Genomic DNA, 17,741 nt, shown 5'->3' with positions numbered 1-17,741 from the left:
TGTCAAAGGGCCCCTGAGGATATCCTGGTTTGGAGCCTTACATATCAAGACCCCTGGCCTGGGCCTTCATTGGATTTTCAGGAGCCACAGCTCTTCCAATTCCAGCCAGTCCAGGCCCAGCTGCTCTGGTTGGAGAAGTGTCTCCAGGAAGGGTTTGATGAACAGACACCCAGACTGGCCAGATTCCTGAGTTCCTTCCCAGCCCAGCTGAGTCCCAAATTGAACATCCAAAATCCTATGTGACTTGAGGCAAGGGGGTAGTGCTCCCTCGGAGCCCCTTATTTCACACTGATGTGTTAGTAGTATTTATGCTCCCAGAGGAACTAGCACTTGACTATGTGCTCTCTTGGGTGCCAGTCCCTATGGCATAACCCACTGTGTTTAACGACGTTATGTCAGGGTCATTCCTTCTCTCCATGCCAGTGCTACTTTTCCATGAGGATCTGTGCACACGGGGGACAGTTATTTCAGGGAATGGATGATGGAGGTCCGGGCACTGCAGATCAGGGAGAGATGAAGCAGTGTGTTCTTGGGGCCTTTCCAATCCTTCCACCCAGGGCTGCTGTGAGACTGGGGAATGAAGAAGTTGGAGGAGGCATTCAATAGGTGGAGGAGGAGTGCCTTGACCCAACCATGCCTTTTTGCCTTAGGAATCCAGAAGAACACACAGGCCCTGCAGTACGTGCTGAAGCACCCGCTGCTGTTCCGCTCCTCCAAGCCCAGGCTTGACACTCTTCAGAAACGCTACGTTCCCAAGGAGAAACGGGTAAATGCGTAACCACCACCTTGTTGTGTGTGCCAGTGGCTTCTCAGGACCCCCAGTTAGAGATGTGGCTGTCACCTCAGGACATTCTGAGGGCTGTGCTTTCCCAGTGCTCCCAGGTGCCCTCCTGCTTGTTGCTGCATCTGCATGAGGGGATGAGGCCAGGAGAGGCGGAGCACTGGACTGTGGTGACATGTTCCTCTTACCTCATGTTAGGCCCAGAGGATCCCCATTCCACCCCCACGGAAGACTCGAGCCCAGCTGTTGGATGACATTCTCATTCGCATGCGGGATCCCCGGAATATTACAGAGGCTCCACTAGGTATAGCTGTGCCCACCCGGTCCCCATCCTCAGTGGCCAGAAGTTTACTCATCTGCTGGTGGGAGGCAGCCGGCATGGACATGTCAGAGCAGGAAGGGCCCTTAGCATCTGCCCTGGCCCTTCCCCGTGTGCAGATGGAGAAGCTGGGGCCTGGAGTCACACAGCACGTTACAGGCCAGAACTAAGGCTTGAGGTAGAATTCAGAGGAGACGCCACTGGCTGCCTAATGCCCCAAGCTGGGGAGGCCATTTTCAGTCCCCGTAGCATCCTCCTCTCACACCGTCCCATTCTCTGGGGTGGGGGGGCTCTGGACGCAGTCCCCACTGCTTCGGGCTAGCTGGGACCCAGAGCGAGTTTGGTGTCCCTCTGGCTTCTCTCCCTGCAGGAGCTGTCCTGCGCCAGCGGACTGAGCAGAGGCTGGTGAACCAGAAGCAATACCTGGAGGCCAAGAGGCTGCTGAAGGAGTTTCGGGCACGCTACCGGCAGCTGGTGCGCTGCTCACTGCGGACAGTGTTCAGGGCCACAGCGCCACCCCCAGGCCACCCAGCACTGAGCGAGGGCCAGCCTAGGTTTGGCCGCTTCCTCAAGTTCATGGATGAGTTCTGCCAGGGTCCCACGGCCAGTGACTCAAAAGACTAAGGTCTGCGCACGGGGCAGTGCCCAGCCTGTGCCCCATACCCTCCCTGAGGGCTCCGCACCCTGGACCGCGCCTTGGGGCTGGGTGCGCCGGGTGCAGGCCTCAAACCTTGACTTGGCCTCGCTCGCTGGCCACAGAGAGTGGGGAACTAACTGGTGAGGACCTCCCCTCCCCGGGCCAGGCAGGACCCAGTGCCTGGCCCAGCAGCAATAAAGAGTGGGTGCACAGAGCAAGGTAGTCCACGTGCTTTCTTGTAGATGGCTAGGCTGCCACACTGGAGGAGCACCCGGCTGACACACGCATCCTTTAGGAAACCTGCCTGAGTCTCACATCTCCAACAGAGCTGCGATCGGCACTGGGCTGAAGAAACAAGGGGGCTGATGGAACAGAGCAGCAGCACGGACTCTGAGGCTCAGAGAAGTTAACTAACCCATCCACAGCCAACAAAGTGTATGTGTGTTGCTGGGGTAGGGGGCAAAACTGAGGCCTCCAGGCCCCCAGAAAAGGTGCTTTTTTTTATGGGGCAGCTTTTTTCAATTTTGAGGGCAAATGGAGAGGAAGGGGAAGAGCGTTGGGAATTCCCTTATTGGATGGTCATGGCCAAAAAGTTGGACAGGCTGAGGGCAGGACTTACATGGAATTTCCTAAGGTCCTCTCATCCAGGACACAAGCTGAAGTCCCATATGCAAACACCGTGGCTCTAAAACAGATCCTGCAAAGTCAGCCTGGGCTCACAGTAAGTAAACTGGTTCTGGCCACAGCAGCCTGTGGGGCTGCCCCATTCTTCTGAGTGCCCAGGAGTCACCATCTGCTCCACAGGTGGATCTAGCGAAGGCCACTGGCACTGAACTCCAGAGATGTGCATTTGGGAATGGACACCGAGTGTGACTGGTCTCCTGAGCAGCCTTCGCTGCTAAGGCTACTCTCCTGAGGGTACCTACAGTTCAGACCTGGGGAGCAGGCATGTAGGTCCCAGGGTCCAGGAATTGGTGGCACGAGGATTAAGGCTCCTCAGCAAGGCACAAACTCCTACAACTTCAGTTGCAGGTAAGGTGATTATTGAGATCTAATCTTGTCTTGCCGCCACAGGTCTGACAGACGCGTGGTGGACTGTCTGCTGTATTGTGACTGTGAGACTCTGTTAGGACACAGAAATAGCTTTACTATCATACTTGGTCACACAGTCTCACTCACACACGTGGCCAGTTACACAATTACACCTAGCTGTGGTCACACCAGATGCATACATCCGCGTTCACGAAAGTCACACGGTCACGTACACATATCTAGTTACAGAGGGTGTTACATCACACTTGACACAGGCACCTGGACAGATACATGTAATACAGGGTCACCCACGGTGGCACTCACCTGCAGAGTGTGTTGCTAACTCGCTGCCTTGGGTCTCCTGGGGCCCAAATCCCCTTCCCCTAATGTTAGGAAGGAGACTCTACCCCAACATTTACACTGTAAGCCTTGCTAGGTTCCAGTTCTAGAGAAACGGATTGCATCTTTCAGCCAGAAACACTATCAAACCACAGGCCCTCAGGCTTGAAAGGCCCCTAGGAACGTCCTACCCAGCCTCAAGACAGGAAGCATCTTGCGGTCCCCCTAACAGATTGTTCAGCTCCTTCCTGCACCCCTAGTGATGGGGAACTCCCTCCCTCCAAAGGCTGTCGCTTCCTTTGTTGGGAAAGCTATCTGACAGTTCTAACCACTGAGCTAAGCTGTGTGCCGAAGTCCCCCGGGGCTCCTAGCTCTAATTCTTAGCCAGGCATATATCTGCTCTCTCTGCCCAGCCAGGCCAGAGCCCTTCACCAATGTGAGAGCATCCTGAAGAGGCTTCACCTATCCAGGTCAAACGCTCGTGAACTGTTTTTCCACATAGGATACCATCTGAATAAATTAGCTGCCTCTCCTAGTGCCTGTTTTAGGTATGAGAGGCAGCGTATCACACTGTCTACTCAGCCTCCTGTGCAGGTGAATTGCTGCACCTCTGGAAGCCATACAATCGTCTACCAGTTGTGTCCAAGTGAGCAGACTTCAGTTGCTTGGTTTCCTGAGTTTTGACTTCTTTTGAAGAGATGTGAACTAGTTGTCTCAATGAGTAAAGCCTCTGACTAGAATTGTCAAATGAACAGGAATCCATAACTAATCAAGGAAGCCTTTTGGGTGGCACCAACCCTCCCTGTTACCAGCACACTCTCCCTGGCACATCTGATCTGCTGCTAGATGATTCAACCCCCTGGGCTGCTTTCACCCAGAGTCCCCTTCCTTTGCCATAAGCAGATGGGAGCTGGCTGCCACACTCTTTTGAGCCTTCTCCAAACTTCTAACAAGAGCAAACCAGAAGAAATAATTTCTCCTACCACTAATTCTCCAAAACTAGGTAGGCCCAGCCTGTTCTCCTCGTCACTTATCCAAGATGGCCAGTAACTACCTGGAGCTGGATGTGGCCACAGAAAAGCAAACTGATTTAGATACAGACTCACAATCCTTGCTACTGTAGGATACCTCCCACCCCTACAGTGGGTGCAGAGGGAAGACTGATTTCTCTGGCCCTGGAAGGCCCAAGTCCAGAAGATCCAACCCAGAAAGCAGCTGGAACCCTAGGGTTAGCCAAGACCAGTGGCGGAGGATGGCACTACCCTCAGTTGATTAAGCCAGGGCAACAGGAAAAGACTGAATAATCAGTGGCCTTGGAGTCAGAAGACCCAGCTTCCAGGCTATGTTAGGGCCAGAGTCTCCCATTCTTTCACCAGACCGGGCTATCAGGGAATCCATGAGCGTGATATGTAGTACATTTCCTGTTAAGGGCCAAGGGACAAATTCCATTCTTCTACCTCCAAGCAGCTGCCTTGTTTCTTGCAAATCATTTCAAATACTCTCTTTTGGAAGAGTCTGGGCCAGATTTCAAAGGACCCTTACGTGCTGGCTGACCATGTATGGCATTTCTTACATCAGTCCTTCAAGTTGGCTTTACAAGTTTAGATGAAACAGGGATATGTTTGTTCTGTGTTTGATGAGAAACTGGCACCAAGGGTATTTTGATGAATTTCTGCTTCCAAAGCTGATTTTAAAATCAGATGTTTGGGGTACTGCCCCAGTATGCAAGGACAGTGTCATCCTGTACATCTGTTCTTTACTCAGACTCTTGTGCCTTCAGTAGGAGTAAGAATGGTTGAATAGGAGAATGACAGTTAAACATTGGAAATAACTCCAAACTCATGCTCCAGCAGCATGCCATGGAAACCCCATCTCGCCTCCTAATTTCTCCCATCCCAGTCTGAATGCCAAAGTGAGACATTCCAGTGTGGGGCATCTCCCAGAGCAAAGATAGCACCAAAAGTCAAACACACATAGTCTATTAGCCCAGATTTGTCTGAGATTACACGCTAGAGGTTAAAACTTTAACTAGAAACAGAACATTCACTTTCATGAGTTTGCTTTACTGTATTCTCAACTTGGACCTCTCCTTAAGCAGGCAAACACACACTGAAGAATGCACCCTGGTACTGTTTAAATAAACAACACATCACCCCATTTGATTCTGTGCCATTTCTTTGTGGTCAGAAGCATCCCTGACCAGGCATGCCCCGTTCTGAGTCTTTGTCAAAATGCTCTTTACGATAAGCTGGAGAGGAGGCAGCCCGCAGGGGCGGTCCACAAGGATCCAGGCCCCTTCTCCAATTCCAGTGAAGACAGCAGGTAGAAAACCAATATGCATCCCATTTTCTGTTTGTAGGTGGGAAGGGGAAGGGCCCTAAGGACAACAGTGTCTGTACAAATTGAGAGTAACAATAAAACCATTAGATGGCATTTAAGATAATTTTTTTCCCTCACACAGTTATACATTCTCTCCTTAGGAACTGAAGTGTTCTGCAGGCTAAGGGCCAGACCCAGGGCCCAAAAGCTTCTCTTGAGCTCTAATAATTTAATCTTTGAGGAGTGCATTGCCTGTTTTTACCTCTTATTAAATGAGAGGGAAGAAAGATGAATAAGCCTGGCCTTAGCTCAGCTCTGTCCAACCAGTTGATTTAAGACACCAAAAAAGGTAGAGAGGGAGCCTGCCATGCTTATTAACAAGACATGAAGGAAGCATTTACTCACAAAGCAAAGTGTGTAAATATTTTTCTTAGGAAGAATAAAAATACTGATAATACATAGAACATAGAACAATGTGCACATTCAGTCTTGGCACTTTTTCTTCATCCAATTTAACCGATCTCTAAACTGGTTGTGACCTCTGCTTATGTCTCTTTTTCCTATAGAACGATCTTCTTCAGAAAGCTACAGTGGGTAACAATCACGTATAAAGATGCATTTTCTATATCATCTTTGGAGCAAAATCTATTCAACAGCAGCTTTCCCTAGAATCTCCCTGACCCAAAAAAACATACCTGCTTTGTCACTAACTCACAAGAATTTATAAGCAACTATGTTCACTTCTAAAAACCAGGCTGAATACCACTCTTTTGGTTGATGGGGGAAAAGGCTGGCTGAGAAAGATTTAAGTCCCTAAGGAGTTCTTGATTTTTTCAAAGAAAAATGAAGGGCTGGCATGGTTTTAACCCTTGGTGGTTAAAATGATGACTATTCCAATCAAAATATATCACTTCCCAAGATTCCATATTCACATTAGTCACATTATGGGGTTTCCCCTATCTGGGTATGTATTCAGGGGACAGAGGCATATTTTAATTCTGAAAAATTTTAGAAGAAAAAAGCTATTAAAACAAAAAGCTTCCTATATCATTTGGGTGTCCTCCTCATTAGCAAATTGTGTGTGTGTGTGTGTAACTTAAAAAGACTATTTAGATCCTAGGAAACTACAGTGTCAACAGGGCATAAAGCACTGGACCTCAAGTTCCTTATTAGGAAAAAAAAGGGGAAGCAGGTGGGTGAGTTTGATCTGAGTTATTTCCATGCCCTTTCCAGCTACAGCATTTTATGATTATAATCCAGCCTTCAGTTTTTCTTTCCTTCCTCTCCTGTTGGCTTTCCATCTCAACGAAAAGCCAGGCAGGAAAAAGGAAAGGAATCCAAAGTTGCTGCCAGCTCTGGTGAGAGGTCTGGTTGGGAGAGAGGTTAGGAGATCAGTAAGGTGGGATGTGGGCCTCCTCTGACCATGTCAATGATCCACACCCTGCCTCATTTCCTGGAGCTTATGTAAAAGCAGCCCCTGAAGAGAAATTATTGTCCTGTATCACTGGAGGAGAAAATTCATTCTCCTCTGATAAAATTAGGAAATGGAAAGCAGTGTTGCAATCAAATTGAGAAATACTGATGGGGGTGTCTAAAATGTTCAGTGCAGCCTGTCAGGTGCTGGACAGTATCTCAAATGACTCCATCCAAGATCATCACTATGAAGAAGTGGCCTTTCACACGAGCATGAACAAACTCTCCAGCCACATATACCTTCAAATACATTCCATTAGAGGCTGAGCTTCTTAGGAGCAGGGACTGTCCTTTCCATCCTTGTATCTCCATGACCCAGCACAGGGTTGGCACAAGTTCGAACGAAGCTCAGGAATGTCTGAATGGAACAGAAAGAATGAACGGCACAGCCTTCGGTCATCAGCTTCACCAGTCAAGCACAGTGGCAGTTTCCCATCTTAGTTTGTCACTTTGTAATCAGCAATTAATTAAGCAGCTTTAATCCTTAAGGGCATTTTTTTCTTTTAGGAAAAATGAGAAAAAAAAAAAAAACAGAAGGCATTCATCACCAGTTCTTCCTCCAGACAAAAGTCTAAAAATTAAATTAAAAAAATAAATGAAGCCACTTACAAAGGGTTTTCCTGGGAAGCTTCAGCCAAGGCGAATTAACCTTTTAAAAAGAGGCAATTATACGAAAGGGGCCAAGGGCTGGATGCTTAATCGCCTGATTTGACACCAACCCAACAGGCCCAGATGACTTCTTCCAGCAGATACAATCAACGGGTCATGAGCATGTTCCCAAAGGGTCTCTCCCACTCTATGGAAAAGGGCTGAGCTCCCCCTTCCCAGGGCACCGCATTTCTTGGACTTCCCATCAGAATGACCTTGATCCTCCAACCTCTCAGAACTTCCCCTTTAATGAAAAACACAGAATGCATATACACAAAGAACAGAGTTAGTAGGGCATGAGAAATTTGTAGGGTGAATCAGATTCCAATGATTCATGAGAAATGTTTGTTTTGTGAAATGGTATTTCTCTCATTCTAGCCCACAAACCCTCCCATCGCTCTATTTTCCTTTTCTTGTCTTTCTCCGTCTCCAAATAATTCACACTGACAACTCCATTTGTGACAAACTTCACAAGCAAGCAAGTGAGCAACAGGACACAGAATTCTTTCAGAAGCAAAAAGTGTTCAGGTTTTAGTTAAGTAAGGGAAGCATTTTAAAATACAGATAATACCTTAGTGGTTTTTTCCTCCTCCAAAGCCGAGCAGATCAGAGGTGAAGCCTTGTCGCTCCTTAACCTAAACCACTTTGCCTCTGTGTGAAGGGCTACTGCTCAGCTGGAAGTTTGGAAAACAACAATTGTTGATACCATTCCAGGCACAACAGTAGGTGCAAAGGGGAAAGTCAGTAAGTTGGATCCAGCGTCTGGAATGTTCACTTAACAGGAAGTAGCTTTTCACTCTGCACCTGAAACTAAAATTTGTTGCTACTGCTATGCAATTTCTTAAAATGAAAGTAGTACTTTGGGGGAAATATTTAAAATATATATCTTTTTCTATTAAAAATATTTATCTTTTTTCCAAAAACAAAAATCAGTTCCAACCAAAATGTTTTTCAAATTACTGGAGATATAGAAAAAGGTGGCAAGTGGAAAAATAAGTGTCTTTGCTACTACCAACGAGACTAGCCTTCCGATATTATGTACTCCGAACCAAGGGGAACTGTGTGAAATGGCAGGAACTGATGATTTCTCTAAGGGCATTAAGTCACCCTCCTCTTACTCCGCAGACCAGCACCAGCACCAGCTCTTCTGTCTTGGGTACCAACCCTCCAGCAGCCTTTGGAGTCATATGTTGCTGGCAGGGCCTAGAACTGAAGTGGTGTGAATATAAAGTAATGAGATTGGTGCATGTTTAAACATACATTTGCATGTGTGCACGCACACAGACACACAGAACACATACATTCGAGTGACACTCCCACCAACGTAGTCACTGAGGAGCCTCCACATATCTCCATGATGACCAGAATGCTTAAGACATCTCTGGAACGTCTCTCTGGGAACTGTTTAGGAGCAGAAGAAAATAGCTGCTTTATGGCTGTACCTCATCTATGACTCCAAACCCTCTTGACCTACCTTCTCTTCCAGAGGCTTCAAATAGCCTCTGACTAGTTTCAAACTTAAAATTCTCCCTTCTATAACCACAAAAGATTAAAGATTTGTCCAGAGAAGAAGGGGCAAATCTCCCAGGAGGAATCAAAAGAAGGTGATGTAGTAAATCCCTAGTAATCAGTGAGTCACCATTCCAAATCTTAGCTTCTGCCTCAGTAAGAGGAGGAGGTTGGAATAGATGACCTTTAAGGTCCCTTCCAATTCTAACATTTTAGGAGTCTATATTTCTAGACGTTTCTAGACTTTGAGGAGAGTTCCAGAAATGTTTTTGCCAATGGCAACATCATTAGAAAACCATGTGGTATCTTGCTGGGGCCACTCAAGGGAGACAGCATACACTGGGATATAGAAGCTCTAAAGCCTTTGTTAAAATGCCAGTCACATGACTTTATAGTAACAGCTCATACATGCACAGGGAACGCCAGCCCATCTGAGATTCCCTAAAATCATATCTTAATCCCTATTCTCAATGAGCCCAGACGGGCAGAAGCACCAAGCACCACCAGGGATGCAAAAGACACATGGTGTCAGCTGCTAAGGAAAATAAACCCCAAAGGTCCATGGGACTGAATTTACCAGCTGCATCCAGCTAGATACCTTGTTTCCATAGTATGGAGTTTCAGCATTGCTCTTACCTGACTTCTGGGCAATTGTTTTGGATTTTAGATCAACATTGCAGATAACTCTTGGACACGTAGAGAGTAGTAAGGAAGCTCAACTGTACTTTGTCTCACAGGGTGTACTTTGTCTCCCCCGCCCCACCCCCAAGAAAACAAAAGGGTAAACTGTGCCGGGAGAAGGGAAGATAACTGCATAATATTTGTTTGTACTTCCCGTCAATCTCAATGATCTGCCTATGGATTTTGCACAATCAGTATTCACATGCCCAGCCAGCTTCCCTAGGCTCCTTGGGTCACAATCCATTACAGCAACCTGTCAGTGTGGAAAATCTATGGGAATTCTTGTCGGGAGACCCAACAGTCAGTCTGGGATGTTCCACCTAGTACATGAGAGAATCTGAACACGTGCCCTGCAGCTCCATCATCTAAAATGGGGCTCACACCGCTTACACGTTAGCACTCCTGAGAAGACCAAATCCAACAGTGACTCAATGTGGTCTGTCAACTATATAGCATTAATCAAACATTACTTTTTAAACAGGGAAGGTAAATTAACTTTTGTAGAAGGGAAAAACTCAACCAATTTCAGTAGGTACATTTACTTGTAGCATGGATAAGGAGAAGGGAACACAATCATTTTGGAATCTGCCAAAACGCAGATCCACTTCTACGACACAGATGGAAGTAATGTTTATCTGCAAGGCTGATTTAAAATAACACCCTGTTGAAAGAAGTCAGGAGGTCTGTCGGTTTAAGAAGGTATCCCCCCCTCATTCCTCTACCATTTGTAACTCTGGCCACTGTGCTCCTGAATCTCATTCCAAGTGGGTGCTGCCCGATTTGGCCCAGGAGCCCTCAGGGACAGGTCACTTTGGGGTGAGGAGTGCTTCTGGCCTCGGTCGCAGGGAGGCAGAGACACAGTTCCCTTGGACATGGACTACGAAGGCCCCAGAACCTCCCAGAACTGTATCAGACAGTGTTTTGCCATTGAAAGAAACCCAAAGTGAGAACACTCAGCTCTTCAGGATAAATGATCAAGCCCAAAGACCTCTTAAAAATAGGTAACACTGTTCATTAGGTGCTACTTGGCCCCGGCCACGTTGCTGGACCGTAAGAGATACTGATCCACGGTTCCTTTTCGCCGACTCACAGTCCGCCTCTCGTTGTCAAACATGCGCTGCAGCTGCAGAGCCAGCCGCCGGTCCTCTTCCTCTTGCTGCAGTTTCTGCTCCATCTCCCGCAGCACCGGCTCTGCCGGGGCCAGGACCACCTCACCACCGCTCTGTCGCAGTTTCTTAAGGGAGCCATTTTGTTCCAAGTGCTTGGTCTTACAGTGTCTTTTCCGGCCCCGACGCAAGGAAGGAAGCGGCTCCTCACCTCGGCTGTCTGCCAGCACACCATTAGGCAGATCAAAATGATTTGCTGTCTTCAGCTGCTTCTTTGTTTTGAGGACCCCACCCAGAACACTATTTTTGGGTAGCGCTGAATGAGCTGCCGAGATTTTCATGGTTGCGCTTATACAGGTTTTGTCTAACTTGGCATCTGGGGTTGGCCCCGGCCCTTCACTCTGCTCCGGCTCCAAAGTACCACTGGCTCCCACTCTAAGTTCTGAGGAACAGCAGGTTTCCAACGGGATCTCAGAGCTCCTTTTACTATCGCTGCCCTGTTCCACTTTTGTTTGGCTAACGGATGGGAAAAAATCAAGGTCAGTGAGGGTGGGTCCTACACACTCAGAGAGTACTTGCCCACTGGCCAGTCTTGTATTTAAAGCCTGAGGTGGCTTCTCCTTGTTAGAATGGATAACTTCAGAGACCAGTGAGTCTTCCCCTGTTTCTGGAGCCAGGGAGGTGAGGGTGGCTTTCGAAAGGGTCTTTTTGATCTGCCGCTCCTGAAAGATCTGTTCCCACTTCTTGAGGATCCTTGGACTAGCCTCATAAGAAGTCTGCTTCTGCAGGCTTCTGTTTAGGTTGCGGGGTGTTGATTTGATGATGAGGGGACTTAACACTCGGCCATCAGGGAGTCTCTTGGGAGGAGTACATGGTGAGCAGACAATGGGCTTGAAATGGTTTAGTTCTTCGGAGATGCTGTCATTGCTCTCAGGACTGATGGAGCGCTCGGGCTTATGCAGGGAAGTCAAGGATGAGAGGGAGCTGAAGGGTAGACGCTTCTCAACGGTTAAGTCAGGGGCTGAGAGGCAGCGGTTGTTCTGAGTGGACAAGAGGACACCAATGATGGGGTTGGAGGCTGGGGTTATAGCTGTGACCTAAAAGAAGTTAAAAAGATTATACATACATGTGTATGTATTTTTTTTCTTCATAACTCTTTTATGATGGTAGAAGGGCGGTGGGGGAAGGGTAAGAAAAGGGATGGAGGGTGATGTGAGCCTAAGAAACGGGGAAAATCCCTAACCTAGAATATGCACCATTTGCAGAAATTCCTACACACTTGAAACAATTAATAAAATTGAAAACCTACAGGGGAAAAAAAAACCTCATCCAGAACTTTTAAAAAAGTTCTTCTACTGGCCCTCATTCCACCCTTCTGGCTACTAATTCAATGCAAACTCTCTTCCTTTCCATCTATTCGCAAACTTCTCCAACATAATTAGTATACCCAGGACCCATTCTGCCTCTGCTTGTCTGGAATAGTTTCTGGGGTACCTGGCTGGCTCAAGAGCACATGACTCTTGATCTCAGGGTCATGAATTCAAGCCCCACATTGGATGTGGAGCCTACTCAAAACAAATAGCGTGCGCAATAGTTTCTGTCGTGGCCATGTGCAGGGAGCTACAGGATGGGAGTAGAGAGCTCCAGAAGCCTGTGTCTGAGATGTACCTTGGTTTTGCTTGTTGGGGCTGCTCTGAGTCTGCTCTTCGCTCTGTCCTGAGCTGTGTCACTGCAGCTCTGACTCCTTTCCACCTTGGAATTTAGGTTCCTAAATAAATAAATAAAAGACAAATAGTCAAAAGTAGCCCATATGCTAACTAAGGAAAAAAGAATAACAATCTCTTCTGTGCCCTCAAAGCCATCTACCAAGAAAGACAATTCCCTTGGCAAGCTACAGATAGGAAATGAATTGATTTATTAACAGAACACATTCTAAGAACAAATCCTGTCAAAAAAGAAAGAGCTCTCCAGAGAGGACATTCAGTGTAAGCCTTTGTTTCCAAACTAGATCCTGCTTAAATATGAAAGACCAATCAATGGCTGTTCTGCTCGAGCTTAGAGAGATGTAGGGATACTTCGCCTTCTTTAATAGGGTGGATAGAGTATTAAAATCATCTTTATGAACAATAAATTTTTTCCTTTTATTAGGCCCAACCCTCTCCTCAAGCAATCTAAGTCAGCCAAGAAACAAATATTTAAGTACTTACAAAATACATAGCACTGCACTAAATTTTTATGCGGGGAGTCAAAATTAAATGTAGTCTCTTCCTTAATTTATTCCATTTGAGCTTCCAAAGGCCTAAATCAGTTATTCAAGAGATTTCATGAACACGTGATTTTTTTTGTCTGACGCATGCAACATTATGACTTTATAACCCAATCCAAAACCCAGAATACCTGTATTATAACATGAATCTTATTGTGTAAGGATTATATGCAGGTGACTGTCACCTATCCCACTGACAAGGGGGAACTATAAGTAGGAGTTTTTGATTATCTTATTACTCACCTATGTTTCCTGATCTCCAATTTGTGCCTAATACATGTCCGGTGAGAATGATGCCTTTACAAATATGTGCAGCTGTTATTTTCCCTGTGCTACAACTCTATTTAACAAACAATTATCATACTTACTATATGCCAGTGACTGAGGAGCACATGTGGGCACTGGGAATACTGAGAAGAATGAGACACAGTCTAGGGTCTTCAAGGACTCAGAGTCCAGTGGGGCAGGCAAATAAATCATACAATACAGTGAAGTGGTACCCAAAAAAGTATGCCTCGAGGGAGTTATTAATTACCTGGATGGGGTGAGGACAGGGTGGAAAGCCTCCCTATGGCACATGTAGTCTGAAGGATAAATAAGAATTTGCCAGAAGTCAAGGTGGATACATAGCCATATAGACGATCCCAAACAGAAATTATTTCCTCGCATGATTCTATTTAGCTTTGGAATGAAATACATCATCACAGCTACTCTTTTGTAGCAAAAGATTTACTTTTTAAGTTTCACTGTGCCAGGATTAACTCAGAAAACTTACAAAGGAAGTAATAAGGTGCATTCCCACAGTGCCTTTCCTCTCCGTATGTCTCTAGCAAAGGCTTCTTTTTTAATATTTATTTTTGAGAGAGAGAGCGAGAGTGAGTGAGCTCAAGCTGGGTAGGGGCAGAGAGAGGGAGAAAGAGAATCCTAAGCAGGCTCCACACTGTCAGTCCACAGTCCAAAGTGAGGCTCGACCCCACAAACCACAAGATCATGACCTGAGCCAAAATTGAGAGTCGGCTGCTCAACAGACTGAACCTCCTAAGCGCCCCTACCCACAGTGGCCTCTATTCCAGCATTTCTGTGCTATTCCTCCCATTCAAACCCCTCTAATCCTATGTCTCATGGCCACATCACCTTGCTATATGGTTCCAGTCTGCAGAACTAATCTATGCTACCGTATTAATAGGAGAAAGTAGTGGCCAACCTGCATCTCATGCCTGCACTTTACCAAGAAAATTCAACACTGAACCTAAGCAAATAATGTGAGAGTTGTACCTTCTAGTGGGAAATGTATTTGGGAACAGGTAGGAAACTTAGACATCACCCTATAAAGGCAGCTGCTTAGAAATCAGCGTGTTTTGTATTTTGCCTGGCATCGTATTGAAATTCACTTGCATTCCCAGAACTCACACAAACTGTCAGTGGTGTAAGCCACCCATAAGTAAAATGGATGACAGATTAAAATGCTGGGGTGAACAACATATACTTTGGGTCAGGAGGAATGAACATAGGGCTGAAAGAGAAGGCATTATTATTTCAAATACATGACTTGTTTGGCATCATTCCACTGGAGAAACAGTAGACACTTAGAGAAAAAGATGTTCTGCTCAACATAAGAAAGAACTTTGTAACCTTCAATACAGCAGTTCATTAATAGCTGCCTTGGTATTCAAACTGAGGCTGTACCTATATTTAGGGGTCCAAATACTCCATAATTAAGAATTAGTTTAATATAATTTTTAAAAACATGCTATGAATCCATACTGTCAGCAGTAGCAGAGTCAAATTTAAAGACACTGGCTACATGCCCAAATTATCAGATCTACAAATGACAGGTACCTATTGCTGGGGGGAACCTCTTCATATGCCCCCTAAATTCCATTTTGGTGAAAGAAAAGACCCAGGGAGGAAACCCATACCTGCGGCACTCAAGCACAACAAGGACACCCAAAGTAGTTTCTGACTATCTAAAACCTTTTTGGTAAACCTCAGTATAGCTGAAACTGTCACTGTCTGTCTATTCCGTTCCCTTAGTCTTCTGACTTTACTGAGTACCAACTCGGTGCAAGGCATGAAAGACAGATTGATGAAAGATAATCTTGGCCCACAGGCGCATCCAGTCACTGAAGTCCACCCTACCATATCACAAAAGTGCTATAAGAGCAGTAATTCTACAGTTAATCTCTGTTTCCTTCTTAGAGTTTATAGCTATAGCCCTTACATTTAGGTATTTGATTCAATTTGATTTATTTGGTGTGAGATTGGGGTCCAATTTCATTTTTTAGTATATGGATATCTAATTGCTGTCCCAACACCATACGTGAAGAAACTATTCTTTTTCCCCATAGAATAGTCTCGGTACCTTTACTGAAAATCAACTGACCATAAATATATGGGTTTATTTCTGGACTCCCAATTCTGTTCCACCGATTGACATATCTACTTCTATTTCAGTACCACACTCTCCACTTATTTGTATCTTCAATGTCTCTCATCAACGTCTTAATGTTTTCAGTATATAGATCTTTCACCTCTTTGATTAAATTTATTCCTAAGTATTTTATTTATTTATTTTTTGATGCTATGGTGAATGAGGCTATTTTATTTCTTTTTCAGATATTCCACTGTTAGTGTGTAGAAACACAAGTGATTTCTGTATGCTAATTTTGTATCCAGCAACATTACTAAATTCACTGATTAGCTCTATAGTTTGTGTGTGTGTGTGTGTGTGTGTGTGTGTGTGTGTGTGTGGTCTTTAGGATTTTCTACATATAAGTTCATATTGTCTGCAAACAAAGACAATTATACTTCTTGCTTTCCAACTCAGATGCCTTGTTTTCTTCTTTTTCTTGCCTGACTGCTCTGGCTAGGACTCCAAGTACTATGTTGAATAGGAGTGCTGAGAGTGGGCACCCTTGTCTTGTTCCTGACCTTAGAGGAAAATCCTTCAATCTTTTTCACCATTGAGTATGTTGTTAGCTGTGGGCTTGTCTTATATAGCCTCTATTATGTTAAAGTATATTCCTTCTGTACCAAATTTGTTGAGAGTTTTTATCATAAAAGGATGTTGTATTTTGTCAAATGCTTTTTCTGCACCTTTTGAAATAATCATATGATTTTTACCTTTCTTTCAATTAATGTAGTATATCACATTTATTGCTTTGCCTATGTTGAACCATCCTTGTACCCCAGAGATAAATTCCACTTAATCATGGTTATGAGCCTTTCCATGTGCTACTGAATTCAGTTCACAAATGTGTTGGTGAGATTTTTTGCATTGATATTCACAATCTGGGATATAAACCTGTAATTTTCTTTCCTGGTAGTGTCCTTGTCTGGCTTTGGCATCAGGGTAAAGCTGGCTTCATAAAACGATTTTGGGAGTGTTTCCACCTCTACAATCTTTTGGAAAAGTTTGAGAAGGATTAGCATTAATTCTTCTCTAAACGTTGGGAGAATTCACCAGGCAAACCATCTGGTCCTGAGCTTTTCTTTGTTGGGAGGTATTTTATTACTGATTGAATCTCCTTATTTGTTATTGATCTGTTCAGATTTTCTATTTCTTCATAATTCAGTTTTGGTGGGTTGTATCCTTCTAGGAATTTATCCATTTCTTTTCTAGGTTATCCAACTTGTTGGCATATAATTGTTCATAGTAGTCTCTTGCGATCCTTTGTATTTCTGTGATATCAGTTGTGGTATCTCCTCTTGCAGTTCTAATTTATTTCTTTGAGACTTCTTTTTTTTCTTAGTTAGCCTAGCTAAAGGTTTGTCAATTTTATCTTTAAGAAAAAAAAAACCCACCAACGTTTTGGTTCATTGATCTTTTCTATTGTTTTTCTGGTCTCCATTTATTTCTGCTCTAATCTTTGTTATTTCCTTCCTTCTGCAAACTTGGGCTTCTTCTAGTTCCTTGAGGTGTAAAGTTAGGTTGTTTATTTGAGATCTTTCTTTTTTCATAATGTAGGTGTTTATTGCTGTATACTCCCTTTTAGAATGGATTTGCTGTATCGGACAAGTTTTGGTATGTCATGCTTCCATTTTCACTTGTTTAAAGATATTTTTGATTTCACTTCTTCTTTGATCCACTGGTTGTTCAGGTGCATGTTGTTCAATTTTGTCATATTTGTGAATTTTTCACTTTTCCTCCTGTTATTGATTTCTAATTTTATACCACTGTGGTCAGAAAGACATCTGGAATGATTCCAATCTTCTTAAATTTTCTAAGGCTTGTTTTGTGACCCATATTATCTATCCTGGAGAATGTTGCATATGCACTTGAGAAGAATATGTATTTTGCGGCTGTTGGATGTAATGTTCTGTGTGTGCCTATTAGTTTTATGGTGGTCTAAAGTATAGTTCAACTCCAACATTTCCTTATTAATTTCTTGTCTGAATGATCTAGGCACTGTTGAAAGTAGGTACTAGAGTCCTCCACACTATTATTATATTGTTGTCTATTTCTCCCTTCAGATCTGTATTTCCTTAATATATTTAGGTGCTCCCAAGTTGGGTGCATTTATGACTGTTATATCCTCTTGATGAATTGATCCTTTATCATCATATAATGACCTTCTTTGTCTCTTGTTACCATTTTGGCTTAAAGTCTACTTTGTGTGACATAAGAATAA

General features: G+C 44.6%; 2 protein-coding genes and 1 long non-coding RNA gene across 22 annotated transcripts in view; 1 reads left to right on the top strand and 2 right to left on the bottom strand.

Moving 5' to 3' along the window:
• The window catches only part of XRRA1 (X-ray radiation resistance associated 1), a 61,685-nt gene extending 59,465 nt beyond the window's left edge, over positions 1–2,220 (top strand). For 19 of the 20 annotated variants that reach the window (XM_027039819.2, XM_053203684.1, XM_053203680.1 and 16 more), the window contains 3 exons: positions 651–766; positions 980–1,085; positions 1,471–2,220. In XM_027039819.2, coding sequence (XP_026895620.1) covers positions 651–766; positions 980–1,085; positions 1,471–1,724 — 476 coding nt within the window. In that variant the 3' untranslated portion in view covers positions 1,725–2,220. The remainder of the gene's footprint in view (positions 1–650; positions 767–979; positions 1,086–1,470) is intronic. The other variant, XM_027039823.2, reaches the window with a different exon arrangement.
• Positions 2,221–5,836: 3,616 nt separating this feature from the next.
• LOC128311863 (uncharacterized) lies at positions 5,837–9,784 on the bottom strand. The gene is made up of 2 exons (XR_008290499.1): positions 7,510–9,784; positions 5,837–7,400 (listed from the first exon to the last, which is right to left on the bottom strand). It is a non-coding gene; the product is annotated as an uncharacterized LOC128311863 (long non-coding RNA).
• A 477-nt stretch (positions 9,785–10,261) lies between these two features.
• Positions 10,262–17,741, bottom strand: part of RNF169 (ring finger protein 169) — a 102,042-nt gene continuing 94,562 nt past the window's right edge. The window contains exons 5-6 of the mRNA XM_027039825.2: positions 12,513–12,612; positions 10,262–11,941 (exon numbers count right to left, since the gene is read on the bottom strand). Coding sequence (XP_026895626.2) covers positions 10,760–11,941; positions 12,513–12,612 — 1,282 coding nt within the window. The 3' untranslated portion in view covers positions 10,262–10,759. The remainder of the gene's footprint in view (positions 11,942–12,512; positions 12,613–17,741) is intronic.

The sequence above is a fragment of the Acinonyx jubatus genome, chromosome D1 (assembly GCF_027475565.1).
Source record: "Acinonyx jubatus isolate Ajub_Pintada_27869175 chromosome D1, VMU_Ajub_asm_v1.0, whole genome shotgun sequence".
Lineage (NCBI taxonomy): Eukaryota > Metazoa > Chordata > Mammalia > Carnivora > Felidae > Acinonyx > Acinonyx jubatus.
Note: the sequence above shows the minus strand (reverse complement) of the source record. Positions and strands in the feature narration are given on the sequence as shown.